General features: G+C 43.5%; 1 protein-coding gene across 1 annotated transcript in view; it reads left to right on the top strand.

The window, feature by feature from the left end:
* LOC309401078 (alpha-N-acetylneuraminide alpha-2,8-sialyltransferase-like) overlaps positions 1-22,245 on the top strand; it is a 43,639-nt gene that overhangs the window by 19,758 nt on the left and 1,636 nt on the right. Inside the window, exons 3-6 of the mRNA XM_081970022.1 lie at positions 4,293-4,418; positions 7,819-7,963; positions 13,864-13,976; positions 18,989-19,075. Coding sequence (XP_081826148.1) covers positions 4,293-4,418; positions 7,819-7,963; positions 13,864-13,976; positions 18,989-19,075 — 471 coding nt within the window. The remainder of the gene's footprint in view (positions 1-4,292; positions 4,419-7,818; positions 7,964-13,863; positions 13,977-18,988; positions 19,076-22,245) is intronic.

Here is a 22,245-nt window from a genome sequence, read left to right on the forward strand (position 1 = left end):
TGGAAACGTTTAACTCATTTTGAAGAGTTCTCAGTGACGTTATATATTATTCCGACCCTTAACTGAACAAATATACACATGTAATGTAGGTTTAATTGTTTTATCTGATTCTGGCCCAGTTACAGAGAAATGCCATCATGTTTCTTTAAGATATGTGTGGTATTACCTTATTGTTATTAAACAGATGCAGCATTAGTTTCATTTCATTTCCCCCCCTATATGTTCGATAAATTCCATGAGCCGTGGTAGTTTAGAATGCCTTAAAGTCATGACTATGAAAAATATTTAAATATTTTCATATTCATGAAAAATATTTAAAAATAAAATAAGGAAAGGTTTTGGGAACAGTTAAGGGTGGAGGGAGAGAGACAGACAGACACACACACACACAGAGAGAGAGAGAGAGAGAGAGAGAGAGAGAGAGAGAGAGAGAGAGAGAGAGAGAGAATGTACACACACATACACAAACAGAAACAGAGACACATAGTAGATAGCTACAGTAGATAGAGAGACAGATAGAGAGATAGGTAAGTAGGGAGGTGAACAGGTAGGTAGGTAGAGATGGATTGGATTGGATTGAATTAGTTTAGACATAGCAGGGGTGAAATGCTACCGGTTCTGCCCAGTTCGCTGGAACTGGTAGTAACAAATGCTTCCGTTCCCCCAACCTGTAGTAAACATGCTTTTAAAAAGTAAAAAAAAAAAAGCGCTGCACAGCTGATTGTCAACAGCTGGTGATCCTTTTTTTGTACATTTTTAAAAGCGTTTTTTACTACCTATCCACCCAACTGGTAGTAAAAAAAATGCTTTAAAAAGTAAAAAGAAAAAGCTTCCAATTATCAGCTGTTTGACAATCAGTAATGCTGGGGGATATGGGAACCTTTTTCCCTCTTTTTTTTTTTTTTTGCTTTTTTAAAGCATTTTTTTTACAATACAATGCAATACAATACAATACAATAGTAGAGTTGGAAGGGACCTTGGAGGTCTTCTATTCCAACCCCCTGCCTAGGCAGGAAACCCTATACCATTTCAGACAAATAGCTATCCACCATCTTCTTAAAGACTTCCAGTGTTGGGGCATTCACAACTTTTGGAGGCAACTTCTGTTCCACTGATTAATTGTTCTCACTGTCAGGAAATTCCTCCTCAGTTCTAAGTTGCTTCTCTCCTTGATTAGTTTCCACCCATTGCTTCTTGTTCTACCCCCAGGTGCCTTGGAGAATAGTTTGACTCCCTCTTCTTTGTGGCAACCCCTGAGATATTGGAACACTGCTATCATGTCTCCCCTACTTCCTTCTTTCTCTTAAGCTAAACATACCCAGTTCCTGCAACCGTTCTTCATATGTTTTAGCCTCCAGTCCCCTAATCATCTTTGTTGCTCTTCTCTGCACTCTTTCTAGAGGCTCAAAATCTTTTTTACATCGTGGCGACCAAAACTGAATGCCATATTCCAAGTGTGGCCTTACCAAGGCATTATAAAATGGTATTAACCCTTCACGTGATCTTGATTCTATCCCTCTGTTGATGCAGCCTAGGACTGTGTTGGCTTTTTTGGCAGCTGCTGCATACGGCTGGCTCCTATTTAAATGGTTGTCCACTAGGACTCCAAGATCCCCTTCACAGTTACTACTGTTGAGCAAGGTACCACCTATACTGTACCTGTGCAGTATAGGTGGTACCTTACTACCTATTAGCCTTAAGCGTGACTCTGTGAGGGTCCTGCTTGTTGCAGGGATCATTTTGTGCGAAGCCCATCTGTTTCTGCATTGTGTGTGAGTCGGTTGTGTAGGAGTCAGTTGTGTGGCTTTTGTGTTATTTTTGTGTGAAGTGTGATAGTTGGTTTTTGAGCTCTCTGTGAGGCTCCTACTTGTTGCAGGGATCATTTTGTGTGAAGTCCAGCTGCTTTTGCCTTGTGTGTGAGTCAGTTGTGTGGCTTTTGTGTTATATTTGCGTAAAGTGTAAAAGTTGGTTTTGGAGCTCTTTGTGGCTCTGAGGTTCCTGCTTGTTGCGGGGACCATTTTATGTGCTTTTGCATTGTGGGTGAGTCAGTTGTGTGGTTTTTGCGTGGTTTGTATGTGAAGTATGAAAGTTGGTTTTTGAGCTCAACCGGTCCCATGACCATGACCACCAAGCCACGCCCACAAGAATTATATCAAGTTTTTAATGATTCGGCATAGAATCTTAATTAAGAATCTTAATTTCATTTCTTTATATGAAGCAGACTATTCATTGAACAGTATAAACTAAAGATGTTTGATAGTCAAGAAGAAAGCCTTGGTAAATAACTGCTCTCTTGAATGAAATGCTTATATATATTTTTGTGTCAATAACAAACAGTGATGAACAAAAGTAATGAGTGGTAGAGAACATACGGTTTGTTCAACCTTGTGTTCTGGAATGGTTTGGTAAATGTTCAAGGAACAGACCTCAAACCAGTTGCACCACTTCGGGAGAAAACGGTTGTGGGTTGTCCGCTGTGCTGTTTTTCTCCCTCCAGAGAGCGAAAAACAACTCAATGCACAAACCGGAACTCCGTTTCCAAACTTCCGGTTTGTGCATTGGGTGGTTTTTCACCCTCAGGGAAGGAAAGCCTCCGGAAGACGAAAAATGGCCCAAAATCAACGCCCGAAAATCAGTTGACAGGACAAAGCCTCGCGTGCCCTCAGAAATGGCTTTGCGTGCCACCTGTTCGCTATCACGGAGCTAGGCCCTCATTTTACTAACTTTGGAAGCAATAGCACTTAGACTTATATACCGCTTTACAGTGCATTACATCCCTCTCTAAGCAGTTTACAGAGTCAGCCTATTGTCCCTAGCAATCTGGCTCCCCATTTTACCAACGTCCGAAGGATGGAAGGCTGAGTCAACCTTGAGCCTGGTGAGATTCGATCTGCCAAATCGCAGGCAGCCAGCAGTCAACAGAAGTAGCCTGCAGTCAGCAGAAGTAGCCTGCAGTACTGCACTCTAACCACTGTGCCCTCGTGGCTCTTAAAATGAACTGTGTAGAATAAATTGTACAGTCTAAGAAGGATGGAAAGCTGAGTCAGCCTTGAGCCGGTCAGGATTGAACTCCTGGCAGTGGGCAGAGTTAACCTGCAATGCTGTATTCTAACCACTGCACCCCCAGGGCTCTTAAGGACGAACCACGTGAAATAAATTGTACGTACTACATCAAATCTTGATAAGACAATATCAGTTCCTTCCCTTGACATACAGGTAGTCCTTGACTTACGTTCATTTAATGACCGTCTGAAGTTACAATGGCACTGAAAAAGTAACTTGCGGCCATTTTTCACACTTATGATCATTGCAGCATCGCCATAGTCACGTAATTTACATTCAGATGCTTGACAGAGGATTCGTATTTATGACGGTAGCAATGTCCCTAGGCCATGTGACCACTTTTGCGACGTTCTGACAAGCAAAGTCAAAGGGGAAGCCAGATTCACTTTAGGATTTAACAACGGCAGGGATTCACTTAACAAATGTGGCAAGAAAAGTTGTAAAGCGGGACAAAACACTTGACAGATTAGCCACCTAAATGCTGGGCTCCGTTGTGGTCATAAGTCAAGGAGTATCTGTATTTTAACGCCAACATTTCCCTTCCTCATATTCCATACAAGACTAAGAAACTTGATGTAAATGACTAGATTGAGATATGAAGATCGGGTTTGGGGACGTTAGATCCAGGGGTGAGATTCAGCCTGTTCGCACCGGTTCGGGCGAACTGGATGTTAACTTTACATCTCGCAGAACCGGTTGTTTCAAGGACTGGCTGGCCTCACCCACCCCACCCCTCCCAGGAGTCTCCACGCGGCCCATTTGTCATGCTACTTAAGTGCCAGGCTCGCACTCCAGGAGTGCGAAAAACGGGCTTCCCAGAAGTCCAGAAATGGGCCCTTTCCGTGCCTCCAGATGGCCTCTGGAGCCCAGAGAAGGCCATTTCACCCTCCCGGAGGCTCGAGGAAAGCTTCCAGAGCCTGGGGAGGGCAAAAAACGGGCCTACCGGTAGTGCCGGAAGTCCAAAAACGGGCCTCTTTCCGGCCTCCAGAGCCATTTTCAAGCCTCGGAGGCTGGAGGGAAAGCCCCACCCTGGTGCAGGAGGCTGTGTAGGCCACGGCCACCATGGCCATGGCCACCAAGAAACTGGACAGAGAACTGTTTGCTAACATTTTTCAATCCCACCTCTGGCTGGATCCCAAATGTATTGCCGTTCTGGCAAGTCTGGGAAGTGACGTTCCGTTCGAAAGTTCCCGGGAGAAAACGTTTTCTTCTTTCTGTTTTGATGATAGTGCTGAAGTTCGGAAGCCATTAATTAAGCCTGGAAAATTCACCATGGAGGAGGTGCTAAAGTGGCAGCCGATGCTTACACAGGAGTGTCCTTGGAAACTCAATGCAACAGCAGTTACGCAATATAGGTAATAATGCTAATGGTTCGCCCATATCACCAGTTCCAAAAGGTATCGGATTGCCTGCCTGTCAAACCTGACACACACTTAAGACTCTAAAATAGGAAACGATGCTTGGCTCAATTTCCTGAGAAAGGTATATTTTTATTAGAGATCAAATGTATTGCAGTAATGCATAGCCAGAACTGAGATTCGCACGTCAACATTCCTGTGTTATTCCCCTCCTCTCTTCTCAACTGTCTTTCATTTCTCAAGGTAACCAATTAAAATCTTGCAGGCTGTTTTCCTAACAGTCAGTTCACGGGTAGGTTCCTGCCGGCATTACTACCAGTTTGGTGCCCAAATAAATTTGTGTGCACTTCGCTCGCGTGCACACCAGGCCTGCGCTCCGCACGTGTGTGCATTTGCACTTAGAAAGATCTGTGCATTCGCACACTATTAAAAAAAGGGGGGAAATTACATTTTTTCGATGAAGTTTGTTCTGTCCATGTGCAGAACAGAAAATAAAGATAGCGGTACCCAGGATAGAATCAGTACGGTCACGTGTCTGGTCGAGTTACTACCTATTCGGCTGAACCACTCCGTACCGGTAGGAACCCATCTCTGTGTCAGTTCAAGCGTACTCTGGTATGCCGCTTCATCCTTCTTCCAGCTGGGCGACCTTGAAGCAGCTTCTCGAAAAGGCACAGCACCTACTTTTGGTTTCCCAAGCATTTTCCCTTTCGTCCCCCTCCTCCATAGTTCATGGCAGACTGTCACCGCATATCAGCAAAGCACAAGCAAGCTTGAGGTGGCAGCAACACTGCCCTTACTTTCAGCATAGGGCAGGTTTATTACATGTAGCCCTAATAACCATTCGCTTAACAACTGTTTGAAGTTATAACAGCACTCAAATGGTGACTTATGACCTGTCCTGGTATCTACAACTGTAACAGCGTTCCCACGGCCACGTGATAAAAAAAATTGCCTGGTGATAGCAATAGCATTGACATTTAGATTTAGCCTGTTTTCCCGAAAAGAAGACCTCCCCGGATAATAAGCCCAATGCAGCTTTGGAGTGCATGCGCTAAAATAAACCCTCCCCCCAAAATAAGTCCTCCCTGAAAATATTGCAACACAGCAGCAGCCATGAAGTGACCTGCACTTCAAAAATAATAAGACCTTCCCAAAAATAAGGCCAAGCACTTATTGGGGGGGGGGGGGTGTCAAAAGAAAATAAGACCCTGACTTATTTTGGGGGAAACACGGTATATACCGCTTCACAGTGCTTTACAGCTCTCTCTAAATGGTCTCTAGGGTCAGCATATTTCCCCCAACAATCTGGGTCCTCATTTTACCCACCTTGGAAGGATGAAAGGCTGTGTCAAACTTGAGCCAATGAGATTCAAACTGCCGAATTACTGGCCATCTGCAGTCAACAGAAATAGCCTGATGGTGAATTATGTGTCTTATGAACCCTAATTACTTCCCCCAAAACTCTTTATAAAAGGTTATTTGCGATAGTTCAGAAGAGGTGTCTCTACCAATTTCATAGTGTGGTGATCAAAACTGGATGCAGTATTCTAGGCCTGGTCTTTGAGGTTTTATAGAGTGGGACTAGTACCCCATGTGAGCTTGAGTCAATAATACTATATGTGGATATATACATAAGTATGTATGTATGTATGTATGTATGTATGTATGTATGTATGTATGTATGTATGTATGTATGTATTTTGTCATGTTTATGTGTGTAGTGTATATTGGAGGTGGTGATCCTATGAGAGCTATATGCAATGAAATTTCATTTCAATGTATGCTGATTAGTGTACGTACAAAGTGACAATAAAATCCATTCTACTCTACTCCTTTTCCTATTCTCTACTCTATTCTTTTCTATTCCCTTTCCTATTCTATTCCTTTTCCTATTCTGTTCCGTTTCATTTCTGTTCTGTTCTATTCTACTCTGCTCTACTCTACTTTATTCCCTTTCCTATTCTATTCTATTCTATTCTATTCTATTCTATTCCCTTTCCTATACTACTCTACCCTACTCTACTCTATATATTTTATTCTACTCTACTCTATTCCCTTTCCTATTCCCTTTCCTATTCTATTCTATTCTATTCTATTCTACTCTACTCTATTCTATACTCTTTTATACTACTCTATTCTATTCTATACTCTATTCCATTCCATTCTACTCTACTCTATTGTATACTCTATTCTATTCTATTCAATTCTACTCTATTCTATACTCTATTTTATTCTACTCTATTCCCTTTCTATTCCTATTCCCTTTCCTATTGTACTCTACTCTATTCTATACTCTTTTATTCTACTCTACTCTATTCTATTTTATTCTATACTCTATTCTATTCCATTCTACTCTACTCTATTCTATACTCTATTTTATTCTACTCTACTACTCTCTTCTATACTCTCTTCTATTCTACTCTACTCTACTCTATTCCCTTTCCTATTGCCTTTCCTATTCTATTCTACTCTATTCTATACTCTTTTATTCTACTCTACTTTATTCTATTCTATACTCTATTCCATTCTACTCTACTTTATTCTATTCTATACTCTATTCAATTCAACTCTACTCTACTCTATTCTATACTCTATTTTATTCTACTCTACTACTCTCTTCTATACTCTCTTCTACTCTACTCTACTCTACTCTACTCTACTCTAATCTAATCTAATCTAATCTAATCTAATCTAATCTATACTCTATTCCATTTCCTATTCCCTTTCCTTTCCTATTCTGTTCTATTCTATTCCCTTTCCTATACGATTCTACTCTACTCTATTGTACTCTACTCTACTCTATTCTTTTCTATTCCTTCCTATTCTATTCCTTTTCCTATTCTTTTCTGTTTTGTTTCTGTTCTATACTACTCTGCTCTGCTCTGCTCTACTCTGCTCTGCTCTGCTCTGCTCTACTCTACTCTTTTCTATTCCCTTTCCTATTCTATTCCTTTTCCTATTCTGTTCCATTTCGGTTCTGTTCTGTTCTGTTCTGTTCTATTCTACTCTACTCTATTCCCTTTCTTATTCTATTCTATTCTATTCCTTCCTATACTACTCTACTCTACTCTACTCTACTCTACTCTACTCTACTCTACTCTACTCTTCTCTATACTCTATTTTATTCTATTCTACGCTATTCCTATTCCCCTGTTAATGCAATTTAGAAGTGCATTGACTCTTTTGCCTATTCTAGATCGATAGATTAACAGTTGGAAGGGACCTTGTAGGTCATCTCGTCCAAATCCCCACACCAACCTAAGCAGGAGACCGTACACCATTTCTGACAGATGGCAGTCCAGTCTCTTCTTGAAAGCCTCCAATGATGAAGCTCCCACACAATGCCCTTGGATGTTCCCTTCTCAAGTTAACCCCCGCTGATGCCTTCTTTCAGGAAAGAGCTGGGTCAGTGTTGCAATGCTTCTCAACTGCTGGTGGTAACCAAGGAAAACACGCCGCTGGGATCTATCATCAATTTCGATGGTGACACATATAAAAATATAACTGTGGATGTCAGGCTGAGAAGTGTTCTATTGAAGGTAAGAGAAGATGCGTCCTTCGGGTTTTGGTGGGAAAAAAAAAACAATGGGGGCAGGCGGAGTTTACAGAATACAGGCAGTCCTCGACTTACAACAGTTCATTTAGTGACCGTTGCAACAAAGTGACGATGGCACTGTGGAAAAAATGCTGCTGTGGTTGACTTAACAACTATGGCGAGGTCGTAAAATGGGACAACATTGCTCAAAATGATCTCGGTTGGCACCAAAAAATTTGGTCTCAATTGGGATTGTAAGTTGAGGACTACCTATAATAAGAGTTGGAAGGGACCTTGGAGGTCTTCTAGTTCATCCCCCCTGCTCAAGCAGGAGACCCTATACCAGGAGTGTCAAACTTCATTTCATTGAGGTCTGCATCAGGGTTGTGTTTGGCCTCAGGGGACTGGGGGTGGCCGTGGCCAAGGTGGGCATTGCAAGGGTGGGCGTGGGCAGCTCCATTGTGTTTTCGGCTGTGACGGTCTCCTGCAGCCCTCTGCCAGCGAACCCCCCCTCCTCCCCCGCTTCCAAGCTCCGTTTTCGACTGCGATGGCCTCATGCAGCCCTCTGCCAGTGAAAAGGGCTGGTCCTTTGCTATTTCCATGGCAGCCCCATGGGCCAGATCTAAGCACCCATGGGCCAGATCCAGTTCACGGGCATTGAGTTTGACACCTGTGCCCAGAGATGGTATTCAGCAGGTTCTGATCAGTTCAGAGAACCGGTAGCGGAAATTTTGAGTAGTTTGGGGAAGCAGTAAATACCACCTCTGGCTGGCCCTACCCCCCATCTATTCTCTGCTTCCCAAGTCCCAGCTGATTGGAAGAAATGGGGATTTTGCAGTAACCCTCCCCTGGTGTGGGGAGGGAATGGAGATTTTACAGTATCTTTCCACACCCACCAAGTCACACCCACCTTCATGCCATGCCTACCAAGCCATGCCCACAGAACCAGTAGTAAAAATATTTGAATCACACCACTGCCTGTGCCTTATACCATTCTGGACAAATGGCTGTTCAAACTTTTCTTTAAAAACTCTGGTGTTGAAGCACCCACAACTTCTGGAGGCAACCCGATCCCCTAATGAATTGTTTAAGGAATTTCTTCTTAGTTCTAGGTTGGTTCTCTCCTCAATTAGTTTCCTTTTTGTTTTGCAACTTGGGGAATTACACTTTCCTAGATATGATTTCACCGTGTGCCTCTTTTCTTGTTATCCGAGGGACCTTACAAAGTCCTCAAGTTACAACCATTTGTTTCGTGACCGTTTGAAGTTAACAAAAGCACTGAAAAAAGTGACCTATGACCATTTTTCACACAGTTTAGTTTACTTTACTTTATTGTCATTGCACATTGTACAACAAAATTAAATGCCATCTTGGAGGAGCCAACGTCGCGACGATATGGACGTGTGGTCTCGATGCTCCGAGACCGCAGCCGATACTTTTGCCGCTGGGTGGTCCAATCGGATCTAAACCGTTCCGCAGAGACGGTGAACAAGAAGAATATGTCTTGCTGATCTCAGGGGCATCGCAAAGTCCCTGATCGATCCAAGATAAGTTCTTCAAGCCAGCGACAAAAAATCCAGCCATTAGGCTGATGAAGTCGGGGCGGCTCCAAAACGGAAGGATACGGAAAGAGAAACTGTTTCCAGCTGGTGAGGAATTTTTACCATTTTAAAAGAGACTGCCTATAAAAAACTTACAATTAATTTAAATTGGAGAACAGAATTAAGTTTGGAATGGTTTTGGACAGTGGGTTATCTTACTTTTTAAATGCTATCTTCATGGATGGAATTTATGCAAGCCGTTTAAAATGAATGGATTAAGTTTTCTTCTATTTCTTATTATTCTTTGTAACCTATGGACTAAAATTCTCTTTTATTACTGTGGGTGTTCTAACTCATTCAAGAATTGGACTTTTTTCAACTTGAAATACAAAAAAGATACAAAAAGAAACAAAGAAAATTGCAACAATAACACTGCTACTCGGCGGCTGGAGGTTTGTGTATTGGAAACAAAACACTCTTACTTTTCTCACTGATTATCCTGGCTTGGCACTCCAAGGTCTCACTGCTTGTTTATAGAGAGTGATAAGAAGAAAAGCATACAGATGTCCCTTTGAAGTATATCTTTAACCAGAGAAAAGTGAAAATAAAACTTAATAAAGCTTAATAAAGCTTGTAAACTAGAGCAACAGTGTTTGTTAGCTGGAGGTAATGGCACAATCTCAACAGCAGAAAGAAACTTTAAGTCTGCAAAAGATATTCTCAGAAATACCAAAATTATCAAATACATATGAGAGGATAGAGAAGAAGTTGGAAGACTTAGAGCATCTAACAGCAAAATATGATGAAGAAGTTGGAGATGTTTATCAAGTGGAAAAAGTGGTGGTTAAAATCCTAAAAATCAAATGAAAATGGAGGTATGATGATGGTAACATGTATAAATGTATAAACATGTATAACATGTATAAATATCTGAGTTAAAATACTATGAATTATGTTTGATGACTGTGGAAGAGATGCACGAAAGCCTTTTTGTAACCAACTGATACACTTTCTACAGTATGGAAAGAAGGAAGATTTTATGTGTTGTGTTTGTTTTGAAAATTAAAAATAAATTTTATTTTATTTAAAAAAATTAAAAAAATTAAATGCCATCTTCAGTGTACATTATAACTATAAAAATAAAAACACAAGCACACATCCTTCACGTGCTATATAGCATATAAGACACACTTTTTACCCATAAAAGAAGGTGAGAATTTGGCTGTGTCTTATACACCAAATGTAGTCCTGCTTACCAGCCGGCCCCCACCCTTTGGCCTCTGCCTCCCAGCAATTTGCCTCCTTGCAGCAAACAGAAAACAGCTTGTTTCAGTTTCAGCTTCAGCACAGCTTGATTAGCACAAGCAGCTGATTGTCGGTTGGATTGGCCTCCCAACCACTAGCTGTTTCAGGCTGCAGGGATTGCCATTGCCTATTGCCACCCCCATGCACCCAGTTTAGGCCTCTGTGTGCCCCATCTTCTGCCCATTCTGATCCCTGTCGCCCAGAACGGGTGGAAAATGGGGCATGTGGAGGCTGAAAATGAGGCGTGCGGAGGCTGAAAATGGGATGCGGAGGCCGAAAATGGGGGACACGGAGGCAGCAATAGAATATGACAATTCCTGCAGCCTGAAACAGCTGATCATTGGGAGGCTGATCCAACTGATAACCAGCTGCTTGTGCTATTCAGGCTGTGCTGAAATTGAAACTTAAACACGCTGTTTGCTGAAAGGAGGCAAATTGCTGGGAGGCAGAGGCAGATTTTTTTTTCCTGTTTTCCTCCCCAAAAGATAGGTGAATTTTATACTTCGTGTCTTATATTCTGAAAAACATAGTAATTGAATTTGAAAACCCGATATTGCATTAATATTGCACTATATCATAGAATCCAATAGAGTTACTGCCCTAGGATAGAAGCTGTGTTTCAGCCTATTTGTCCTTGTTTTTATTGTCCTGTACCATCTGCTAGATGGTAATAGTAAAAAATAAAAAGGTGTGTGTGTGTGTGCCCAGGATGAGATGGACCTTTAAGAATGTTTTAAACTTTCTTAAGGCCGTGGGAGCTATAAAGCTCTTCCAAAGAGGGGAGAGGGCAACCAATGATCCTCTGGGCAATGACGTTGACCCTCAGGAGTGCTGTCCTATCTGCCACTGTGCAATTGGCAAACCATACACAAGTGCAGTAAGTTAAAATACTGTCTATGGTGCAGCAGTAGAAGGTCACCAACAGTGTTTCATTCAATTGTTGTTTCCTGAGAAGTCTCAGGTAGTATAATCTCTGCTGGGCCCTTAGCAACTATTGCGGCATCCCCAGGGTCACCTATTCAGAATTCAGATCTGGCTCCTATTTACGATGGTTGCAGTGTTCCCTGTGTTTTCGGGACCTATATAGGACAGGTTGTAGTGTCCCCGGAGTCAGGCAATCTCCTTGCGCGACATTGACAAACAAAGTCAACTTGGAGGCCCAATTCGTTGAGCAACCAGATTGCTAACTTAACAACTGCAGTGACTCACTTAATGACCATGGCACAAAAGGTCGTAAAGTGGGCCAAAACTCAACCACTGTCTCGGTTAGCCATGGAAATGTTGGGCTCCATTGTAGTGGTACATCAAGGAGTGGAATACTGCATTCAGTTTTGGTCGCCACGATATAAAAAAGATGTGGAGATTCTAGAAAGAGTGCAGAGAAGAGCAACAACGATGATTAGGGGACTGGAGGCTGAAACATATGAAGAACGGTTGCAGGAACTGGGTATGTCTATAATGAAAAGAAGGACTAGGGGAGACATGATAGCAGTGTTCCAATATCTCAGGGTTGCCACAAAGAAGAGGGAGTCAAACTATTCTCCAAGGCACCTGAGGGTAGAACACGAAGCAATGAGTGGAAACTAATCAAGGAGAGAAGCAACTTAGAACTGAGGAGAAAGTTAGTTCTTAAATTGACAGTTAGAGCAATTAATCTGTGGAACGACTTGCCTCCAGAAGTTGTGAATGCCCCAACACTGGAAGTCTTTAGGAAGATGTTGGACAGCCATTTGTCTAGAACGGTATAGGGTTTCCTGCCTAGGCAGGGGGTTGGACTAGAAGACCTCCAAGGTCCCTTCCAACTTTGCTATTGTATTGTACTGTACTGTACTGTATTGTATTGTATTGTATTGTATTGTATTGTATTGACTACCTGTTATACGAAATGCAATATTTTGCTATTTGCATTGAGTGGGTCATATCTGCGGGTCAAGTCTGTTCTGACCTGGTTCCGAAACATGACAAACCCTCTATAGTTACCGTATTTTTTGGAGTATAACATGCACCGGAGTATAAGATTCATCAGGATTTTGAAGAAGCGAATGTAAAACGGCCTGTTTTTTGAGAAAATGGGCCCATTTCTTTTTCAAAAAAAAAGGGCATGAATAGCCTTTAGGAGGCTTGTAGAGTGCTCCTGGGGGACAGGGGGGGGCAAAACGAGCAAAAAAATGGCCCATTTTTCATGAAAATTGGCCCATTTTTTGTCAAAAAAGGGCACGCATAGCCTTTAGGAAGCTTATAGAGTGCTGCTGGGGGCTGGGGAGGGCAAGATTGAGCAAAAAATGGCCTGTTTTTTGCTCATTTCTGCCCTCCCCAGTCCCCAGGAGCACTCTGTAAGCCTCCTAAAGGCTATGCACAGCCATTTTGGTGAAGGGGGCAGGGTTTTGGGAGGCAAAAAATGCTGTATTCAGTGTATAAGATGCACCCAGATTTTCAGCCTCTTTTTTTGAGGGAAAAAGGTGCGTCTTATAGTCCAAAAACTACGCTAAATAAATTAGAAGCGCTAGCAGCCCCAGCAAAAAATCTCTCTCACGCAGCAGGCTAACATGTCTGTCTGACAGATGAATAGTCTGCCACACCTATTCATCTCCGCCCCCTGCTTCGTCAGCACTGGTGGCTCTTCCATCCCAAGGATCAGCCCATAGATTTCCACTGCTCTCCTCTCCTCTGCCTTCTGCGCATCCATGCGTTAGGCACTGGTCCCAGCTGTTCCTCTTCCTCATCAGCCACCTCTAGACCTGGGGGCTGTTGGCTCTCCATCTGAGGGAAGACGGTCAACCCAGGCTCCATCTCTCTGTCAGCTCCATTCCCTCTTCCCCCTTGGAGCTCTCAGGTTGCCTTGATGCTGGCCCACCACAAAGTCCCCTCCCTTTGGATAAACGTAACAAAATAAATCGTTTTAAGGGAATCCTTGCTAAAGGCCCCTGATTTGCCGTCGAGTCTATTTGAAGGATGAATTAAAAGTCCAGTTCATGAAAACATTTTTGCATTCAGCTGTTTCCGCATGCATTTTTAATCTCTTTTTTTTCCCTTCCTTCCTTCCTGATGGCCCCTCTAGAGATTTCCATTGGCAGATACCCGGTATAGCAAATGTTCTATCGTTGGCAACGGTGGCATCCTGTATGGTAGCAGGTGTGGACAAGCAATCGACCAAGCTAATTTTGTCATCAGGTAGCTGTTTCTTATTTTTGAGGGGGGAGCTTGGGTTAAAGCAGGGGTGTCCAAACTTGGGAACTTTAAGACTTGTGGACTTCAACTCCCAGAATTGCTGATGCTGGGGAATTCTGGGAGTTGAAGTCCACAAGTCTTAAAGTTCCCAAGTTTGGACACCCCTGGGTTAAAGGGATGGGGTCATAAGGAACGCTGGAAATCTTTATAGTCTTGGTTTATCGAAGTAACAGCTTTTTCATTTTCCCGCCTTTCTTCTCCTTCACCTTCCTTTCCTCCTGCTTCCCCTTCTCTTTCTCTCTCCCTATCCCCTCTTCCATTTCCTTTTGTTTTTCTTTTCTCGTTTTCTTTTTCTTCTTCCCTGTGTCCTTCCCCACCTCCTCTCTCTTTTCCTTCTTCTTTCCCTTTCTCCTTCTCCTCCATTCCACTTATCCCTTTCTCTCCCCTCCCACTGCCACTATGCTTCCTCTTTTCTTTTTTTCATTTGCTTTTTCTTCGCCCCATCCCTCTTTCCTTGCCCAGCCCCTTTTCCTCCTCCCTCTTTTCTTTCTCCTTCTTTCTCCTTCCCTCTTTCCTTCCCCTTTACCTTCTTTTCCTTCTCCTTTCCTCCCCCTCCTCCTCTTGCTTCCCCTTCCCCTTCTCCTTCTATTTCTCTCCCCTCCCTCTTCCTTCCCTCCCCTTTCCCCTCTTCCCTCTTCCCCCCCTTCCTCCTCCTCTATTCCCTTCCCCTTCCCCTTCTCCTTCTATTTCTCTTCTCCTCCCTCTTCTTTCTTTTCCTTCCTCCTCCTTTTTTCCCTTCCCTTTCTCCTTCACCTTCTCCTTCTTTTCCTTCTTCTTCCCTCCCCCTCCTTTTATTCCTTGTCCTTCTCCCCCTTCCTTCCCTCCCCCTTCCCCTCCCCTCCCCTCCCTCCTCCTCTTTTCCCCTTCTCCTCCCCCTTCCTTTCTCTATTAGACCTAATTTCTAGTATTTTTGCAATTTAAACCATTGATTATTTGGGAATCCTATGGGTATAAAACTCCTCCTCAGTCAGGGGTCGGCTGCTGGGGATTCACAGGAATTCGGGAGAACCTCTAGCTAAGCTTCTGTGCACTTCGGAGAACCCCCAAATCTCACTCCTGGCTGGCCCCGCCCACCCTGCCACTTTCCTCCCAGGAGGAGTCTCCAGGTGGCCCATTTTGGATGCAGGCAAGGGCAGGGCACCCACAGAGGCTCGGGGAAGGAGAAAAGCGGGCCTACCAAAAGCTCAGAGCGCTTCCGGAGCCCGAGGGAGGCCCTTTCCGCTCTCCTGGAGGCTCGAGGAGAACCTCTGGAGGGCGAAAACACCCCCCCACCCACCCATGGTGTAGGAGGCTGACTAGGCCACACCCACCATGACCACGCCCCACACAGCAACTGGGCAGAGAACCCCTCGCTAAAATTTTTGAAGCCCATCCCTGTGGCCTCAGTGTGATATAAAATAGAGTCTTAAGTGGGAGGCCTATCCCAAGAAAACCTCAGGGAAGAAGCTATTTCTTCAAGAGATAACAGAGAACTCTTCCCACTGTCTGGTTCCGGGCTGAACATGTTTGAAACAAGATCAAGAGTTGGGGGGGGAGGGGGGGGAAGAAAAGAATTTTGGACGGTGAGATTCTGGCAACAACACTCCCCATTTGAAGTTCTTACAAAAATACCGCCGTTACCCCCACCCCTACCCCCATCCCTTTTAACAACCAAACCGAACCTTTCCCTTCTTTTGCAGTTTTAAATAACAGTACAGGTAGTCCTCAACTTATGACCAGTTCATTGAGTGACCGAAGTTCATCCGTGGTTTTGGGGTCGAGTGTCATCTGTACACTGATGATACTCAGCTGTACATTTCCACCCCAAACCACCCCAACGAGGCTGTCGAAATGATGTCCCGGTGTTTGGAAGCCGTCGGGGTCTGGATGGGGGACAACAGACTCAAACTCAACCCCTCCAAGACTGAGTGGCTGTGGCTACCGGCACCTCGATTCAACCAGTTGACTCCATCACTGGCCATAGGGGGCGAGCAATTGCCCCCTGTGGAACGGGTACGCAATTTGGGCGTCCTCCTAGATGCCCGGCTGTCGATGGATGACCATGTGGCAGCCGTGGCAAGGGGGGCATTCCACCAGGTTCGCCTGGTGCGCCAGTTGCGCCCCCTACTGGACCGGGATGCCCTACGCACGGTCACTCATGCACTGGTGACGTCTCGTCTTGCCTACTGCAATGCCCTCTACATGGGGCTTCCCCTGGGACGCGCCCGAAGACTGCAGCTAGTTCAGAATGCAGCCGCGCGGGCCATCATGGGGAGTACTAGGTACTCCCACATAACACCTCTCCTGCGCGAGCTGCACTGGCTGCCTGTGGTTTTTCGGGTGCGTTTCAAGGTGTTGATTACCATCTTTAAAGTGCTCCATGGCACAGGACCTAGCTACCTGCGGGATCGCATCCTACCGCATACACCCCTGCGACCAATTCACTCTCACAGGGAGGGACTCCTCCAGGTGCCGTCCACCAAGCAATGTCAACGGGCGGCGCCTAGGAGTAGAGCCTTCTCTGTGATGGGCCCAACCCTCTGGAATGACCTCCCCCCCGACATTAGAACTACCACCGACTTCCGCTCCTTCCGACAAAAACTAAAGACTCACCTGTTTCGATTAGCCGGCCTGGCCCACGCATAGTTTTATCTTACCTCCTGGCAGATATTTTGCTTGGGGAATTTTATGGGTAATTATTTTAAATTCAATTTTGGGGTATTTTTAGGGGTTGTTTTTAAATTTGCTCTTAATACTTTACTTGATGGTACAGTTGTATATAGCCTCCTCTATTTATGTATTTAGGTATTTATTGATATGTATCTTATTTGTGTTTTAGCTTGACTGTACACCGCCCCGAGTCCCTTTTGGGAGAGGGGGCGGTCTAGAAATACGAAATAAAGTAAAGTAAAGTAAAGAAGTTACAACAGCGGTTGTATGTAATCATTTCCATTGTTTCACATTATTTATACATGCCTTTTACTAGCCTCCCTTCATTTCTAAACCTTTTTTCTGTCCTTTTGTATATCTCAACATATCAATATATCATTACTATTATTCCCCTCTATTTTCTATCCTTATCTTAACTTTTTCCCCCTTTCATATTGCTACAATATTCAAAGATGTGTTTTCACCTATATTGTTATTCATATTTCCTTAATTAAATCAAAATTTTATCCTTCATTCTTCCATTATTCAATATCTCCGTATAAACTTTTAGTACCGATCACAATCATTTATACATTTAAAGTACTTCTACTCATGTTCTTTCCACTTCTTCAATCCATATACTTCTATTATTAATACACATGTGTGTATGTATCTCTGTATCTCTCTCTCTCTCTGTCTCTCTCTCTCTCTCTCTCTCTCTCTCATCTATATCTATTTATCTATCTATCTATCTATCTATCTATCTATCTATCTATCATCTATCTAATCTATTCTCTCTAGGTATATGTATATGTATGTATTTATCTACCTACCTACCTACCTATCATCTATTTCCTACCTATGCTGTCTCTCTGTCTCTGTCTCTCTCACCTATCTATGCTATTTATCTTCTATCTATCATCTATCTATCTATCTATCTATCTATCTATCTATCTATCTATCTATCTATCTATCTATCATCACCTGTCTGTCTGTCTGTCTGTCTGTCTGTCTATGCTATCTGTCTCTCTGTCTCTCTCTCTCTCCTATCTATGCAATCTAGCTATCTAGCTATCATCTCTATCCTATTTATCTGTCTGTGTCTCTGTCTGTCTAATATCTATGCTATCTATCTATCTATCTATCTATCTATTTATCTATCTATCTATCTATCTATCATCTATCTATCTACCTACCTACCTACCTACCTACCTATCATGTATCTCCTATCTATGCTGTCTCTCTCTCTGTCTGTCTCTCTCTCCTATCTATGCTATCTACTATCTATCTATCTATCTATCTATCATCTATCATCTATCATCTATCTATCTATCTATCTATCTATCTATCTATCTATCTATCTATCTATCTATCTATTTATCTATCTACTTACCTACCTACCTACCTACCTATCATCTATCTCCTATCTATGCTGTCTCTCTTTCTGTCTGTCTCTCTCTCCTATCTATGCTATTTATCTTCTATCCATCTATCATCTATCTATCTATCTATCTATCTATCTATCTATCTATCTATCATCTATCTCCTATCTATGCTACCAGTCTCTCTGTCTCTGTCTCTCTCTCCTATCTATGCTATCTGTCTCTCTATCTATCTATCCATCCATCCATCCATCCATCCATCCATCCATCCATCCATCCATCCATCCATCTATCTATCTATCTATCTATCTATCTATCTAATCTATCATCTATCTATCTCTATATCTAATCTGTCTGCCTGCCTGCCTGCCTGCCTACCTACCTACCTACCTACCTACCTACCTACCATCTACCTATGCTGTCTCTCTGTCTCTCTCTGTCTTTCTCTCCTATCTATGCTATTTATCTTCTATCCATCCATCCATCCATCCATCCATCCATCCATCCATCTATCTATCTATCTATCTATCTATCTATCTCCTATATGCTATCTGTCTCTCTGTCTCTGCCTCTCTCTCTCTCCTATCTATGCTGTCTATCTATCTACCTACCTGCCTACCTACCTACCTATCATCTATCCATCCATCCCACCCACCCACCCACCCACCAACCAACCAACTCATTTATGGCGGTTGTAGTGTCCCAGGATCATGCGATCCCCTTTTGACTTTGACAACCAAAGTCAAGCCGGATTCACTTAATTTAACACCCGCAGTGATTCGCTTAACAAAATGGGGGCAAGAAAAGTTGTAAAACTTAACAAATTTTTAATTTGGCCACATAAATTCTGGGCTCAGCTGTGGTCGTAAGTCGAGGACTACCTGTAATGCGTTCGCTTGAGTTTAACAATGTCTGCATGTCTTTTCCGTTTGCTCCCCTACCCAGATTTAACCTGCCTCCGTTGAGTAGAACTAAAGATGTGGGAACCAAGACACACTTAGTGACCATCAACCCCAGTATTTTAAGTAATAGGTAAGGAAGATGACGCAAATAATAATCCACTACAGTTGGAAAAAATAATAATAATCAAAAAATAATCCACTACACCGGCCGTCGGGGTTTTTTCATGCACTCCGATCCCTTTTGCAAAATGGCGTTTTGCTATTGTATAAAGGTACCAGCACCCACCCCTCCGCTAGAAGAACAAAATATTCTAGGACAGTGATGGTGAAAGTGTTCGGCACCAAGTGCCGAAACCATAAAGTACGTGCGCACCGGAGCGCCGGAAACCTAAAGACCACCTGACCAATATGCATGCGCATTCCGGCCACCTGGTTTTGGAGTTTCCAGCACATGCATGTGCACCGGCCAGCTGGTCTTTGGGTCTCCAGTTGCCCAGTACGCCAACAATGGAGGTTTTCAGGAAGATGTTGGATAAAAAATGAAATTCAATTATGAGAAAAGTAAGGTTCTACATTTAGGCAAGAAAAACCAAAATACACAGGTGCAGTATGGGTGGTACCTTGCTCAGTAGTAGTAACTGTGAAAGGGATCTTGGAGTCCTAGTGGACAACCATTTAAATAGGAGCCAGCAGTGTACAGCAGCTGCCAAAAAAGCCAACACAGTTCTAGGCTGCATCAACAGAGGGAGAGAATCAAGATCACGTGAAGGGTTAATACCACTTTATAAGGCCTTGGTAATATGCCACACTTGGAATGCTCCATTCAGTTTTGGTCGCCACAATGTAGAAAAGATGTGGAGACTCTAGAAAGAGTGCAGAGAAGAGCAACAAAGAGTATTAGGGGACTGGAGGCTAAAACATGAATAACGGTTGCAGGAACTGCGTATGTCTAGTTTAATGAAAAGAAGGACTAGGGGAGACATGACAGCATTGTTCCAATATTTCAGGGGTTGCCACAAAGAAGAGGGAGTCAAACTATTCTCCAAGGCACCTGAGGGTAGGCCAAGAAGCAATGGGTGGAAACTAATCAAGGAGAGAAGCAACTTAGAACTGAGCAGAAACTTCCTGACAGTTAGAACAATTAATCAGTGGAACAGAAGTTGCCTCCAGAAGTTGTGAATGCCCCAACCCTGGAAGTCTTTAAGAAGATGTTAGATAGCCATTTGTCTGAAATGGTTTAGGGTTTCCTGCCTAGGCAGGGGGTTGGACTAGAAGACCTCCAAGGTCCCTTTGTTATTCTATTCTATTCTATTCTAGCATGTGTGCATCGGAAACCACAAGAACAGCTAGCAACGCCACCAGGGGTGGGTTTCAAAAAAATTTTACTAACGATTTGGTGGGTATAATAATAATAATAAGTTTGAATTTATTAGCCGCTCCCTTTCCAAGTAGGACTCGGGGCGGCGTACAATGGGGCATGTAAAACACAGAAAATATATAAAACACATAGGCGTACATACAGAACATACATACAGATACACAAACACGGACTCGGAGGAGGTAAACAATTTACATCATATAGACAGTTAAAAGACCCGCATTAAAATACCCCAATTGTAAAAACCCGATATAAAATTAAGATTTAACGTTTAAAATACAATTTAAAAACAGTTAGGAGAAATAAGAATAATTACGATTGAGCCAGGCCAGATAATTGAAAGAGGTGGGTCTTCAGCTGTACACGGAAGGAGCGGAGATCGGAAGTAATCCTGATGTCACGGGGGAGGTCATTCCACAGGGCTGGGCCCACCACAGAGAAGGCTCTGCTCCTGGGTGTCGCCCCCCGGCACTGTTTGGCGGACGGCACCCGGGTATGGCTAGATGGGGGCATGTGACTGAGTGGGTGTGGCCAAAGTCACTCACGCACACTCAGTCACATGACCCACTCACCAAGCCATGCCCACCAAAGCGGTGGCGAAAAGTTTTTACCGGGGGGGGGGGCCTCCAGCTTCATCAGAGCTAAGGGAGCGCTTAGAAACTTTTTCAGTAAGAAGAAAACTTTTTTGTCCCCCCGGCCCACAAGAACACAATGCAGGCTTCAGCAGGGCTAGGAGAAGGGAAAAACGGGGTCATTTTCCCCTTCTCCTGCCCTGCTGAGGTCTGTAGAGTGCTTCTGAAGGTTGGGAGAAGGGGAAAATGCCTCCGTTTTTGCAAAAAACGGCCCATCTTTGGACTGGCATGCGCTACCATTAAAAAAGGGAAAGAAATTAGATTTTTTCAGTGAAGATTCTTCTGCCCATCTACAGAACAGAAAATAAAGATGGCGGTGCCCAGGATAGAATGGTCATGTGCCCGGTCAAGTTACTATCTATTCGGCTGAACCGATCCAAACCGGTAGGAGAGGGCTCTGCGTGTCACCACTGGCACCTATGCCATAGGTTTGCCATCAGGTTCTAGGAAATATTAAAAAGGTAGAATATTATATTTCCCTGGATGAGAAAAGGAGAAAGATCTTTTTAAAGACAAAGAGCAGCTCCCTGCAACTCCCTGCCCCCAGCAGATATTTGGTGCCCACTGAGCCGGACTGGGCCAGCCTATCTACAAGAGAAAAGTCCTCCAGCTCCAGGGTGATGGGATTAAGACATGACCCTCCAGGACATTATAGGATTATCTAGCAGCAGGGTTCGGTGCATTACAAAATTACCTGGGGACATTGCATCACCCAGCAAGCGTCAACCAAGCTTGACTCAGAAAACCTAGAAGTTTAGCAGTGACCCCTACAACAATCAATACAATACATTCCTTGCACAGGAACAGGAAGCTCACAGACAAGGCCCAAAAGAGGGTATAAAGAAGCCTTCTTTGTACCTTCTTTAACCTTCCCGTTCCTGTGTGAGAACATGTCCTTTAATATCCTATTGGCTCTTGTCAGATTCCCATTGGGTCATGGCTGGCTCTATAGGCAAAAGAGGAAATGCAAATCCTAGGTGTTTGCCTGATCTAATTTGATCAACCTCTTGTTTATTGCTTATCTGAGTTTCTGTCTTGACTCAGTCTTTCTATTCCAGTTAGGTTTCCTTCCCCCCCCCCCCCCTAAAAAAAAAGTCCCAAAATGGTTAGACACAGCTTTTACACTCAGTTCTGGGCAAATAGTTTAATTATTTCTTGAGGTTCAATTTAAGGCAAAGAAAAAATCCTCTCCCCCATTTCCACCACGGCTCACCTTTTTCTCTAGCACCAATCTTAGCTATTATTCATTAGTTTGTCCCAGCTTTGCAACGGCCACCTTTAGGCTTCTTC

The sequence above is a fragment of the Natrix helvetica genome (genome assembly GCF_964273705.1).
Source record: "Natrix helvetica genome assembly, chromosome: Z".
Taxonomy (NCBI): Eukaryota; Metazoa; Chordata; class Lepidosauria; order Squamata; family Natricidae; genus Natrix; species Natrix helvetica.